General features: G+C 43.9%; 1 protein-coding gene across 12 annotated transcripts in view; it reads right to left on the reverse strand.

The window, feature by feature from the left end:
* The window catches only part of LOC118386835 (receptor-type tyrosine-protein phosphatase kappa), a 156,049-nt gene that overhangs the window by 17,869 nt on the left and 124,900 nt on the right, over positions 1 to 13,280 (reverse strand). For 6 of the 12 annotated variants that reach the window (XM_052523516.1, XM_052523518.1, XM_035774728.2 and 3 more), the window contains exons 11-14: positions 11,957 to 12,062; positions 9,732 to 10,002; positions 9,516 to 9,552; positions 2,765 to 2,900 (exon numbers count right to left, since the gene is read on the reverse strand). In XM_052523516.1, coding sequence (XP_052379476.1) covers positions 2,765 to 2,900; positions 9,516 to 9,552; positions 9,732 to 10,002; positions 11,957 to 12,062 — 550 coding nt within the window. Of the gene's footprint in view, positions 1 to 1,539; positions 1,576 to 2,764; positions 2,901 to 9,515; positions 9,553 to 9,731; positions 10,003 to 11,956; positions 12,063 to 13,280 lie in introns of all 12 variants that reach the window. The other 6 variants (XM_052523512.1, XM_052523514.1, XM_052523517.1 and 3 more) reach the window with 2 other exon arrangements.

Consider the following 13,280-nt stretch of genomic DNA (forward strand, 5'->3'; position numbering starts at 1 on the left):
GAGATTTCTCTGAAGTTGAAAGGTTATAGAGGGGGGTGGCAGGGGAAATTAGGAGGGAGACAGCTGTAAATGAGCATAGGTCATTAGGAACGAGGCCCTAATTGACAGAACATCTAGAGAGACGCAGAGGCTGCTCTGCCAATTACGATTCATTTGGAAGGCTCACTCATCAGTAGTCACAGGCACTGCTTGACTGTCCAACACTTTAAACAAAGATACACTCAGTGTTCAAAACATTATGAACAACTGCTCGTTCCATGACAGACTGAACAGGTGAATCCAGTTGAAAGCTATGGTCCCTTATTGATTGTCACCTGTTAAATCCACGTCAAATCAGTGTAGATGAAGGGGAGGAGACAGGTTAAATACGGATTTTTAAGCCTTGAGATAATTGAGACATGGATTGTGTGTGTGTGCCAATCAGAGAGGGTGAATGGGCGAGACATAAGATTTAAGTGCCTTTGACCGGGGTATGGTAGTCGGTGCCAGGTGCACAGATTTGTGTCTAGAACTGCAAAGCTGCTGGGTTTGTCACGCTCAACAGTTTCCCGTGTGTATCAAGAACGGTCCACCACCCAAAGGACATTGAGCCAACTTGACAACTGTGGGAAGGATTGGAGTCAACATGGGCCAGCATCCCTGTGGCACGCGTTCGACACCTTGTAGAGTCCATCGAAACAGCCTCAATTTGTTGGGGTGAGGGGAAAATCGGGGTGCAAAACATGTTCTTAATGTTTTGTACACTCAGTGTATCAACCTCATTTGCTTTCTCCAGTACCCTCCGGATTATCGGCACTAATGTCATTCCAATTCATTGTGATGTTCATGTGTTTGTTAAGCTGGATGATTAGATACTGTGTCGGTCAACCTGGAAAAAAACACGAGTTGAAAAATCATTTATTAACCACCCATGAACTATACGGGTGTCACCCTCTGTGTTAATTATGTGAGATATCAATATGTATACTCTTACATGGCAATTGACTTCTAAGAGGAGAGTGGGAACAACTGTCATTCTGTTAAATGTCCACATGATGGTGCCATATGTCATGGAAAAAGAGAGAGAGAGAGAGAGAGAGACAGGGAGTGCAGGGTAACGGCACCTCTGCGCATATCGTTCCTGCTAAACCTGTTCAGCATGTAGAGATGCGCTCCGACTTGGGAATCGGCGCGTGTAATCAATATTTTCCCTTTAAAACAATCTCAATTTCTTTGGAGAATAATAGAACATGTGGGCTTTCCAAAACCATTTATCACAGGTGCTGGGGACAGTTCAGTTTGCCAGTGTTCATTACAAAACCTTTTCTGGAAAAACTGAACGAAATCAATAGGAGGTTCACAAAGTAATTACAGCACAACATCATTTAGTCTCAAGGCCCCCGATCCTTCCTGATCTCTGCAACCTGCCTCCTCCAACATGACCCCAACTGTGTGTGTGTGTGTGTGTGTGTGTGTGTGTGTGTGTGTGTGTGTGTGTGTGTGTGTGTGTGTGTGTGTGTATGTGTGTACATATTTGTATCAACAAATAAAAACACACACCTGACTGACCAATTCTTCGTAGTAAAGCCTCCATGACTAAAAAGAAAAGTAGCATTTAGACAACAACAGAAGTTTGGGCTTGTATATCAGCCCATGACCTTTCAAAATATGGTCTATTCCTCCATAACTTGTCTAAGTAGGAAAATACTAACACAAAAGTATAGTAAAAGCATGTTGAGTTTGGACTTAAATCAATTCCACTAACAGTCAATACTAGATTGCACAGGAGTTCATATAGGCTCAACCCACTCTCTGCATCAGTGGCTGTCTATTGGGGATGACTGGGGACTGTTCGTTCGCCAATTAATGACATTAACACAGTTAGATGGTCAACACAGTCAAACACCACAGAATAAAGGCCAGGAAATGTAAAATAAATCTAGTGTGATAACCATGCAATAAACAGTGTTCTGAATTAGTTGAATGAAGCAGTGCCAGAATTACTGAGTGGGATGAGGAGGTAAAGCAGGTGACAAAATGATTGACCTTGAGGCTAGTAAAAACTGAGCACAGCTCAATAGCGTTGTTACAGTATGTATCCTGAATGCAACCCTCAACAAAAAGCTGTCCACCTTATTGTAAATGACAGCACAAAAGCAGAAACCCTTGAACAACCTGCAGTGGAGTGCTAATGACCCACAGTAAATCACATCTGAATACTACCTCTTCATTGGAAGACACCTCTCCAAGTCCTCAAATAAATATTCCACTTGCAGCAAAGCTGGGGGTGTTGTCTGTTCACATTGTACACCACTGGTATGCACTTGTGTGAGTGCACATCCACTTCAAAACTCGTGGCTTTTCAGACCAGCCACTTCAGATATAAAATCTCAGAAGATGTTAAGAGAACCTGGGGAAATCTATATGCTCATAAATTCACTGTGCTGCTCTGAGAGACGGGCCTTATGGGTCCTCGTCTAAATCAGCTGCATGTACAGTACTCTGCCTGCTACCCCTTGAAACTCAATCAAACTCTCTACCAAACCTTGGTAAAACAGTATTACACCTAGTCTTGGCACTACAAAAACAGTAACATACAGTACTGTAAGTGTCTTCCCCCCCTCTCATCCCTCCTTCCTCCCCCTCCTAGTGTACTGTAGGCGACTGATAGTCATGACCCAGCCTCACGGTTATGCTGATGGCATGGGATGGAGTAGAGGATGACCTCATGGTGTCGCATAGAGCCAAGTAACACAGCGTTTCCTGTGTACGATGCTCCACTCACCTCTTCTTGACCAGAAGGATGGCTACCAGCACCAGCAGGATGAACACCAGCACCCCAGCACTGATGCCAGCGATCTTCACCACCCTGTCTGTCTGCTTAGCCGGGTCCGGGATCACCTCTGGTTCCTCTGTGGCTCCTAGGTAACAGGAGAAACAAAGAGAAATGGAAAAAATTAAAAAAAGGGAGATTGTTGTAGTTTTGACCAGGAAACACACAACTTGGAACGGTGTAGTGAGTCTCTCCCAGCGGAAGCATGCTTTATTCGACCACTTTAGTTGACCAGATGGTGGTCCACTCCGCGCCACATACATTCTGTTCCATCACACGTGAAGGCATACACTTCCAAGATTTACTGTGGACGTCTTCCAGATTGAGCCACGTCACAGCAATGATTTGAGCACAAACACATTCAAAGAGACATCTGAAGACACAGCTACTCGTATTTCAATACACCGATATTCCAATTACTGTATAATATCTATGTGCACTGGTTCTACACACACTGATATCATGATTATGTTGGGTTTTCTACTAAATACCATCAGAATTGAATTTCTAATTATGTTCCATACCCCCTATGGTCCCATGAGATTTTCCAAGCATAAATTCATCTGCGGTCTTTCAATACTTTAAAAATCTTCAGAGCCATTAACTTCTGTAAAGCATTGGGTGTGGATCCTCATTATAAAACAAAGAAACAACTATTATATCTTAGTACCCAACGGGTTATTTGCTAAACAAATGACAAAATAGGGACATACGCAAATACTGTCGAATGTGAACAGCAAACTCTTTTTTTTGTTTTTTACGATGTACCAGACAATAAAAAGTGAAAACAATCTAAATATCTACACTGATACGGTTCCCTCTGATATATTGTAATATTTTGCTATTGATAAATACAAATGCAATAATCCTCTTTCTAATGCAAAACACACACAAAAAACAAAGCCTAATACTTCCCTCTACTCTCTGGTCTCCCAGTACTTAGTAAAATGTGTTTCCTACAGTAGTGGTACACTGTAATGCTATTGTACAATTTCAACAACATAATTATTCTCTTGACCCAAGTCCTATATCTCCTATAACCTTCAGGACAAATATGAGGTACAAAGGACATTTATCTCCCGACGCAACACTGAACCTAGTACATTCATTCATACAATAACATAGCCCTTTTATGTCAACAGCTGAATGATAACCAACTGTTTCCTATCAGCGAAAGGAATGACAAATGCGACAGTTCCCATCTTATACCCATCCTCAGATTCAAACGGAAGGTGTTTACGGAGAATGATACAATGGGCCGACTGGCACAGACCTGAAAACATGGGCAAAGGCCATCTTCAACCAGCACTCAAGCCATTATTCCTCGGGATCGATTCATTGGACTAGTTTCTACCATGGGAGAGAAGACCAACACGCTGGCATCTGTGTCACTAGAGGGGCCACTCTTGTGTATTTCACTAACTCACCACCCTGAGGCAAGAGGACAACTAAAATCTTCCAAAGACAGACTACAACCCCCCCCCCCCGCCTCCTTTAGAAAGATTTCAGGAGCACAGCAGGTTTTAAATAAGTGCTGATTTCTATGACCCTCAAATCATTTTTTTTATATAAAGGAAGGGAAATCAATGGTCAGTGTTTTTCAGAGAGCAGGTTGTCATAATCTTAGATATTTAGATATTTTCACTGAACATTGTACGTAGAACATCATCTGTGATCGGAGAGTTCGCTAACAAGTTGTGGATGGATGAAACTACCCTAGAGATCATGTCCAACAGCCACTAAAACACATCTAGGAACAGAAAGCTGGATGTCTGTAGCAGGAAGGAAGTGGTCTCTGGGGCTAAAACGAATCTCTGTCAGTGTAGGGGGGGCTTTAGGGGCATACCCTTTGGGACTGCCTGTTGTACTTGACAGTGGGCCCCCTACCTCACACACCCCTCCCCATGTGCCTCTGCAAACCTCTCCCTCTTTCTATCAGGTTGGAGGGAGACGGAACATCTACAGAAAGTGTCCCAGCGGAGCAGGACAAACTGTCCTTGTCTCTCACGTTGTCACCCACTGGCCATGCCGCCGGCTTTAACACTTCCAACACTCCTACAGCTCCCCTCTCTCTGTTTGACAGCTCTTTCACCCTCACTTTAGCCATGCTATCGTACCCAGGAAAATGACTGTACAGAAACAATTTTCTGGTATTTAAGTCCGGTTCAAACGCATTTAGGAATAAAATCTGCTAAATTAACTGAGGCAGAATAGTTTGGTTCTGCTGAGAGTATTCCTGAACTTAGCCACACGGTGATAAACAAGGCTGGACATTACTAGGATAGAACTGTCAGTTGTTCTGTCAAAGGTTGCTTATCATTCATTGCGGCAAATATTATGGAACAAAGGAATGGAGGAGTCAGTCACAGAAAAATGTCACCTTTTCACCAGCTGTTTTCTTCTTCCATATGGTAAAACAGCTGCAATAAATAATCTCATAGGCATAATCCACTCAAGGCTTTACATGCAACAGCCGGACAACGCCATCAAAAGCACCATAACAAATGTAATAGAACGCAACCAGAAAACCAATAGGTTTACTAGCAGAGGAGGTTTCACAATAGATGCTGACACCAGTTTAAAAGGTTATTTTATCAGGTCTGCAGCCCGGTATCAAATGTTTTGAGGTATTGCTTGAGACATAATCGCCATCTTGCCTCAAGAATACTTATGTTTCTGTTCGAGTTTATGAGATACGTTCATGGAAAAAAAAAAAGTGCAGGAGGAAATTCAAATGGAATTGGATTACAACTATTTTGCAGATAAAATTCCGGCTTAAAATGAAAATCTATTTTCATTCCTGACGGTGGGCTACATGGCAGAGCTCTTATCAAATTCTATCTGGATTCGTTTGACAACCTTCAGGCCAATGCGCTTTGGAGACATTTGTACACGGAAAACAATTAATGACAACAGTTTTTTTTTAAAGTTAAAAAACAAAGCTTTCATATCCAATTAAATTAGGGCAATTAAGGTGGTTCTCAATTCAGAGAATGAGAGCACTTCTAGCATTTATTCTATCACAAATGGAAAGCGTGAGTGATTGAGTGTGACAGGCACAAGTGGCCAAAGCCTACACATACTCCAAGTGGGATACTGCATGGACACACACATAGCTACTTGAAATTCTGAGCAGAACACAGTTCTGGGAAATTGATCGTTTATTGTTCAGACTAAACAACATTGTTAAGGGAGGATGTAACACTTACATTTGTTGTATCTTACTCTCCTATAGGCTTATTTCGTTATTATTACCGGATTCATAAATCAATAAGCTACGTTTGGTATTCTCCTTTTGCAGTCATGAAACCACCCACCCCTAATTGAAGTGACACTGACGACACAGGCACACATAATTGTGACACTAATAAAAATCATCCACAGTTCAGTCACTTCATAAGAGTGTGTTGATGTGGCCAATGGATTCTCTCTACCAAAGCCATGATGAAAGATGCTACACTATTTTTTCCCCCCCTGTCCGATCTTTGAAATGAACAACAAGTCCAACCCCTGTTGTGTCAATGCATAGACAGCTGTTTACGGATTATAGATACAGCGCTTTCCACGTCTGATAATCTAATAGCATTTGTGGGCTGATTTCTAAGCTTGGCCTTATAAATACACAGCACTTACTATATAAATCTGCATCTTAACTGATTAATAAGAACTGCATTACGTCCGAATCAAGGAGAAAAACACAAACACTCAAACACATAAATATCCAATTGATAAGCATAGAGATAAAGCTGAATGAATCTACGGTAATAATGCACCACTGTGGGCGTCAACATAATCACTGACGATGAGTTCCATGTTGGAACTTATCCTATTCTATCCGTGACGTAATGTAAGGCGAAGTAAGCTTGTCATTCCTAGCAAGAACAGCGTCAGTGATGTCAACCTTCGCTGAGAGCTGATGCAGCCATACTGATGAGTATTAGCTGCCACCTTAGGCCGATATCAGGGATCAGATGTTTTGATCAGGAAAATGTTTTGCCTGTAGCAATATCATCATATAGCTCTCTACTGAAGGACATTAGGGTTTTACTAGTTTCATACCTCCTAGTTTTCATACCTCCTAGTGGAATTAAAGTTGCTGCTGGGGTACATTCATCTTTTTTTACACTCGAGTCATTTAGCAGATGCTCTTATCTAGAGCGACTTACAGTTGGTGCATTCGTGTTAAGATAGCTAGGTGCTCCGTATGCAAGTACCATGGTCTTGTAGTGAATGCGAGCTTTGACTGGAAGCCAGTGGAGTGTGCGGAGGAGCGGGATGAAATGAGAGAACTTGGGAAGGTTGAAAACCAGGCGGACTGCTGGATAAGTTGCAGGGGTTTGATGGCACAAGCGGGGAGCCCAGCCAACAGCGAGTTGCAGTAGTCCAGATGGGACAGGACAAGTGCCTGATTAGGACCTGCGCAGCTTCCTCTGTGAGTTAGTGTCATACTCTACAGATGCTTTGATGTTTGCAGAGAACGACAGGTGGTTGTCCAGGGTCACGCCAAGGTTCTTTGCACTCTGGGAGGGCAACACTGTGGAGTTGTCAACCGTGATGGAGAGGTCTTTGAGCGGGCAGAAAGAGCAGTTCCGTCTTGCCGAGGTTGTGCTTGAGGTGGTGAGCCGACATCCAAGTTGAGATATCTGCCAGGAACACAGAGATGCATGTCGCTATCTGGGTGTCAGAAGGGGGGGAAGGAGAAAAGTAGTTGAGTGTCATCCGCATAGCAATGATAGTAGAGACCACGTGAGGATATGATGGAGCTGAGTGACTTGGTGTATAGAGAGAAGAGGAGAGGGCCTAGAATCGAGCCCTGGGGGACACCAGTAGTGAGAGTATGTGGTGCAGACACAGATCCTCTCCACGTCCCTGGTAGGAGAAGCCTGCCAGGTAGGATGCAATCCAAGAGTGTGAATAGCTTGCGACGCCCAGCTCTGAGAGGGTGGAGAGGAGGATCTGATGGTTCATGGTGTTGAAGGCAGAGGAGAGATCTAAGAGGATGAGAACAGAGGAGAGAGAGTAGCTTTGGCGGTGCGGAGAGCCTCCGTGACACAGAGAGCAGTCTTGGTTGAGTGACCCGTCTTGAAGCCTGACTGGTAAGGATCAAGAAGATAATTCTGAGAAAGATAGTGAGAAAGTTGATCAGAGACAGCACGCTCAAGTGTTTTGGAAAGAATTGCAAGAAGGGATACAGGTCTATAGTTTTTGACGTCAGATGAGTCGAGTGCTGGTTTCTTGAGGAGGGGAGCAACTCAGGACATTTTGAAGTCAGAGCAGACACAGCCAGTGTTCATGAGGGAAGTGAGGAATGGGAGAAGGTCTCCAGAGATGGTCTGGAGAAGGTAGGAGGGGATGGGTTTGAGCAGGCAGGTTGTCGGGGGGCCAGACCTCACTAGTTGCAGGATGTCATCTGGAGAGAGAGGGGAAATAGAGGTCAAGGTGTAGGGTAGTTCTGTGTGATTGAGACCAGTCAATAGGCTGAGTGAATGAGTAGTGGATGTCGTCACCCTTTTTTTCAAAGTGGTTGACAAAGTCGTCCGCAGAGAGGGAGGAGTGAGGGGGGTCGAGGATTAAGGATGCAGGAGACGGTGGAAAATAGTTTCCTAGGGTTAGAGGCAGAAGCTTGAAATTTAGAGTGGTATGAAGTGGCTTTAGCAGCGGATACAGAGGAAGAGAAGGTAGAGAGGAGGGAAATGATGTCCTCCGAAAATGTTGTTTTCCTCCATTTTTTTTGCTTAGCTGCCCGCAGCCCTGTTCTGTAAGCTCGCAATGAGTCACTCCGCCATGGAGCAGGAGGGGAGGGCCATGCCGGCTGGGAGGAAAGGCAACCGTGCGAGTCATGGGATGCGGAAAGGGAGGAGAGTAGGGTCGAAGAGGCAGAATCAGCAGACAGGAGGGAAAAGGATTTAGCAGAAGGGAGAGATGATAGGATAGAGGAGGAGAGTAGTGGGAGAGAGAGAAGTAGGGTGGAACTCAATTACCCGTCGACTTGATGGGACTATTTGCTTCTATGTCGCCTAGCCTAGTGCCTTTTGAATTTGATGCTGAAGCTAAACTGACTGGCCCTTTAATTGTAGTAAGAGACATAGTCATAAGTACTTGAAATACTTGGCCAGTTAAATCCAATGCACTTGCAAAAATGCATATTCAGCATAAATGTTGTCCATAATCTATAATGCAGATCATTTCAATAGTGCAAGAGGACAGAGTCCATAAATCGGCAACCTATTTCCCTTTGATTTACATCACGGATGAGCTGGCACTGTATGAATTGTAACAATTGAATGACCACTCCCTCTTAATCACCAAAAACCAACAGCATGGCTTTATTGTGAAAGAGAGAGAGAAAGCTCACTGGTTATCTGTGAAATCCAAAGGGTTGGCACTGCTAGCCCCCTGTTCCCACAGAAACAAGCTGTTCACCAGAGAAGGTGCTTTACAAGCGCGAATGTTACAAATAAATAAGCTTTCCTTAATTCTGCCTCAATCCAGATCCTCGCTGCACGACAATTCTCTTGGAAGAGTGACAGAAAATAAAGTGGCACACACATTATCACGTAACAGTTCTTCGTCGGAGCACGAGAGAGGGCATTCATAGGCTACTGGGAAAAGTGAAATCCAACTGTACTGTACGGTCAATGCATTAATATTGGGCAAGAAGGACTTTTATTGTTGTACAAATAAGCAAAAATGTAAGTCTTACCTTTCGTTGCAAGTCTCAGACATTGTGTTTTTGTTTCCTGTGGAAAAAAATAAAAAATACAATACAACATAAGGATTTGAATTCATTCAAAAGGGTGGGGTGGCAAACAATGCTCCTCGATGTAAAACTCAGTTTTAAGACAGACTTAAACCCCAATAACCCAATGGGGTAACATTAGAGAATCCTATTGGCTGATAGAGCGTGGTGTATATTCACCTTCTCCACGCTGCTGACGGCCTGGAAGTAGATGTTATAGTTCTTCCTGGGAGCGAGCGGAGGGTTCCAGAAGCCGTGGTATGTCTTGTTGTCGCCCACCGTGAACGGAGAAGGCTCCGGAAGGTTCCCAGGCGGGAGTTCTGCCGCAAAGTAATACGGTGAACCGCCACTGGAGGCGTGGAAGGAGACTGGGACCTGGTAGCAGTCCACGGAGCTGGCCTCCCTGCGTGTGCGATGAGGATTCAGCTCCTCCACTACGATCTGATAAGCACTGCGGAGAGGAACAGGACATCACAGGCAATCAGTCCTCACAAAACAGCACAAGCAAACAAAGTCAGCTAGCCAAACAAAAGCAGGCTAATCTTAAAGCAATCTCTCACTTCACAGCGCACAGAGAGGGCATGCCAAATGAGTTGAACTGCTGGAATTAGCCCTGGCTTGGTAACATCGTACACGCTGCAGGCCATGATATCTCTACCTGAGCCCATTTATCTGCACATAGCCTTTAACTAATAACAGTCCATTCTCTCAGACTAGAGAGAAAGGGCTCATGAAACTCCGGTGGGAGTAAACAGGTCGTGTCTCTCATTAGTATTACAAAGTCACACTGACGTGCTTCGTCTCTCCCCCTAAGGGTCTTAACGTGGCAAGACACGCACTAACCACAGTGCCAGGGCCACTTATAAACACAGTGCAGAGCGAGGAGAGGAGGAGCGCCCCTCGCACAACCATGGAGCTGTAAACCTAGCAGAACCTCCTTCCTTCCACCCTTGGTAATGACTGCCCGGGGGCGCATCTCTCTCTCTCCCCCCGTCCGCCCTTCCCTCACCATTAGCGCCCAGCGGCATGACAGCCTTCGCCACCTCCCTGACCTTCCATAGCTCCTATTTTAGCTCAAAGCGCCACAGATCTAAAATGCAAGTGACACTCCATAATGCCGGGCGCAGATGGACACAAAATCTGCCCCCTTCCACCAAAATAGAGTGAGTGCTCTGGCTCGTTTCCTCTTCCTTGTATCGCTTGTCAAACTGTTACAAATTACCTGAGCAGATGGCCTGAAGGCTCATTATAGCTCAATCCCTAATACACACCTTAACCAAACCTCTCTAAATTACCCCTGCACAGAGTTGCTGCGTGATTAGCCAATCAGCTTTCATCAGAGCTTGGCCAGTTTTACAGTGCACAGCCAAAACTGGTCAAATTAAACTATCCTTTTGATAATGCACTCAGGCCACAATCTGTCCAATTCCGAATCACTGTCTATTTTAAAAAACACACATCTTTGTTTCATTGGCACTCCTAAATCCTTTAAAGGCCCATACCTTTACTACATCATCCGTTTCGTATGACATGTTACACCCTGAAAAATGTCATATTGCATATAATTGTTTTGCATTTCGTATGATATGTTACGAGTCCATTTCGTACAATGTGTTACGAATTTGTTGTGCTTAAGATCCTGGACTGTATCTTTAATTGCTACACAGAAATGATTTGATATTGAGATAAAAATGGCTGCATTGGACCTTTAAGCGGGTAAAAACATGACAATAATCCTAGTGGCAGCGTATTTCCCAATCCTAATACCCACCCTCCATTGCATATTTGGTATCTGATTATGCGATTCATCTTTATGATATTTGTAACAATACTCTACACAACGTCTGTATCCCAGACAAAAAACAGCCACATTTAGAGGGGTGTGTGACATATTAGCAACAACTGCCACATCTACTGCGTGAGTGCCTGTGAGGAAGAAATGTGGTCAGCTGGTTTTGTATTCAGGGCTGTTGTCCTTCCCCTCCCCATCTGCGGCCCCTCCAATTTCACAATCGAAGCCCAGGCCTGGCCGCATAATAGCTGATTTACTGAATCTGAGAGCAAAGAGTTATCTTCAAATTCCCTTTATGACAAGTACCTTCAAACTCCATATCCCTGCCGATTGTGATAGGGGAGGGGAAATGAAAAGGCACAGGCCAACAATGGCCAAATCAAATAGAGATCGGTGGGGCCATGGACCTGAATATCTAAATTCCCTGCAGAGTCTCTGCAAACATTACCCAGCACTGCTCTCTCTATTTGTGGGCTGTGCTGCATTAAGGGACAGGGAACAACACGACACAAACGTCCTGACAGAGAGGTCAGGCAAGCGGACGGAGGAGCTTCATTAAAATGATTGGATGGAACCTTTGGACTAGAACAAAGCCAGGCATTAGTTCTCTTACCTGATAGGGGCACCTTTGGCCTGAGCTGGCTTCAGAAGGACCGTGATGGTGGTGGCCGTCTCATTCAGAAACGCCTCGGATCCATCATACTCCTCCAGAGTTGGGGCTGGGGGAGACAAGATTTAAATGCAAAATCACAGATGGAGGAAAAATGCAAGAGTGGGGGTAATCGACGGCAATGGGGTGTACTATGTTGAAGGCTTGGGGAAAGCATGCTCCGCCAAGACACATTATGTTTCATTTTGGACTTGGCTGAACTTGACTTTATTATAGTACTGCAAAGTGCAAAGTAAACAGCCCCTCTCCTGCTTGGAACATGTTTTCTAATGCATTTCTGAGAATTGCAACCCAACAGTTGTGCCAAAAAAGCGTGAAATGACGTTTCCTGTGTGATTACAACTAAATTGTGTACATTACATCTCCTGAAGATGTAAAAGCACAAGGCCTCTCTTACTTAAGAAAGGCTACTGGCCTTATTTGCCAATATATCAAGAAGCTTTTAGCTTCCATTCACCTGCTTAATTTGATTGCTTTAAATTCTATCTGTGGTTTGCATTATTATCTAATGAGGTCCTAGGCTGTCACTTCAACAGATTTCAAATACATCCCTGTCTAGTGCACATTGAGTGCTGCCAAGATTAGAGTTGGGAAAATAGTGTGCTGAAGAAAATGACTCCAACAGGTATGGAGAATCCATATATTCCATTAAGCAACAGAGTCTGATACAGTAACCATTACAGACAGATATTTCAGCACTGTGCTTAGTATTATGGGAGAAATGGCTCTGAAAGTCAAAACCCATAACCCAACCACATTACGCATTAAAATGCACCATTTTCACCCCATTTTGGTTACTTTGCTTCCTAGATGCTACTTGCAGCTGAAGTGCTAACAGACCCTTTTTAACGTAACGACAACAACGATAACAGTTATAACATTATGCATCAATTTAACACAACTATGATAGCTACTTATTATATACAATAAACCATATTTCCTCTGGTAGCACTCCTTATAGCCTAGCAGCTGCAACACCACTGCCATTGTATATGTAATCTACCATACTAGGGAGGATCCTCTCGGTCAGGTTTCCCTTGTAAAAGAGGTCTTCTGACCTCAATGGGACTTCCTGGATAAATAAAGGTTAAAGGTCCAATGCAGTTGTCTCAATATTAAATCCTTTCTGGGTAACAAGTAAGTGTACCTTACGGTGATTGTTTTCAATCCAAAGAGCAATTTGTCAAGCAAGAATTTTGCTAGGACTCTGAGTGGCGGAGAGGTTTGGAACTCTCTTATTAGTCTATTAACTTGTTTACCGCCTGGT

This window comes from Oncorhynchus keta, chromosome 8 (genome assembly GCF_023373465.1).
Source record: "Oncorhynchus keta strain PuntledgeMale-10-30-2019 chromosome 8, Oket_V2, whole genome shotgun sequence".
Classification (NCBI taxonomy): Eukaryota; Metazoa; Chordata; class Actinopteri; order Salmoniformes; family Salmonidae; genus Oncorhynchus; species Oncorhynchus keta.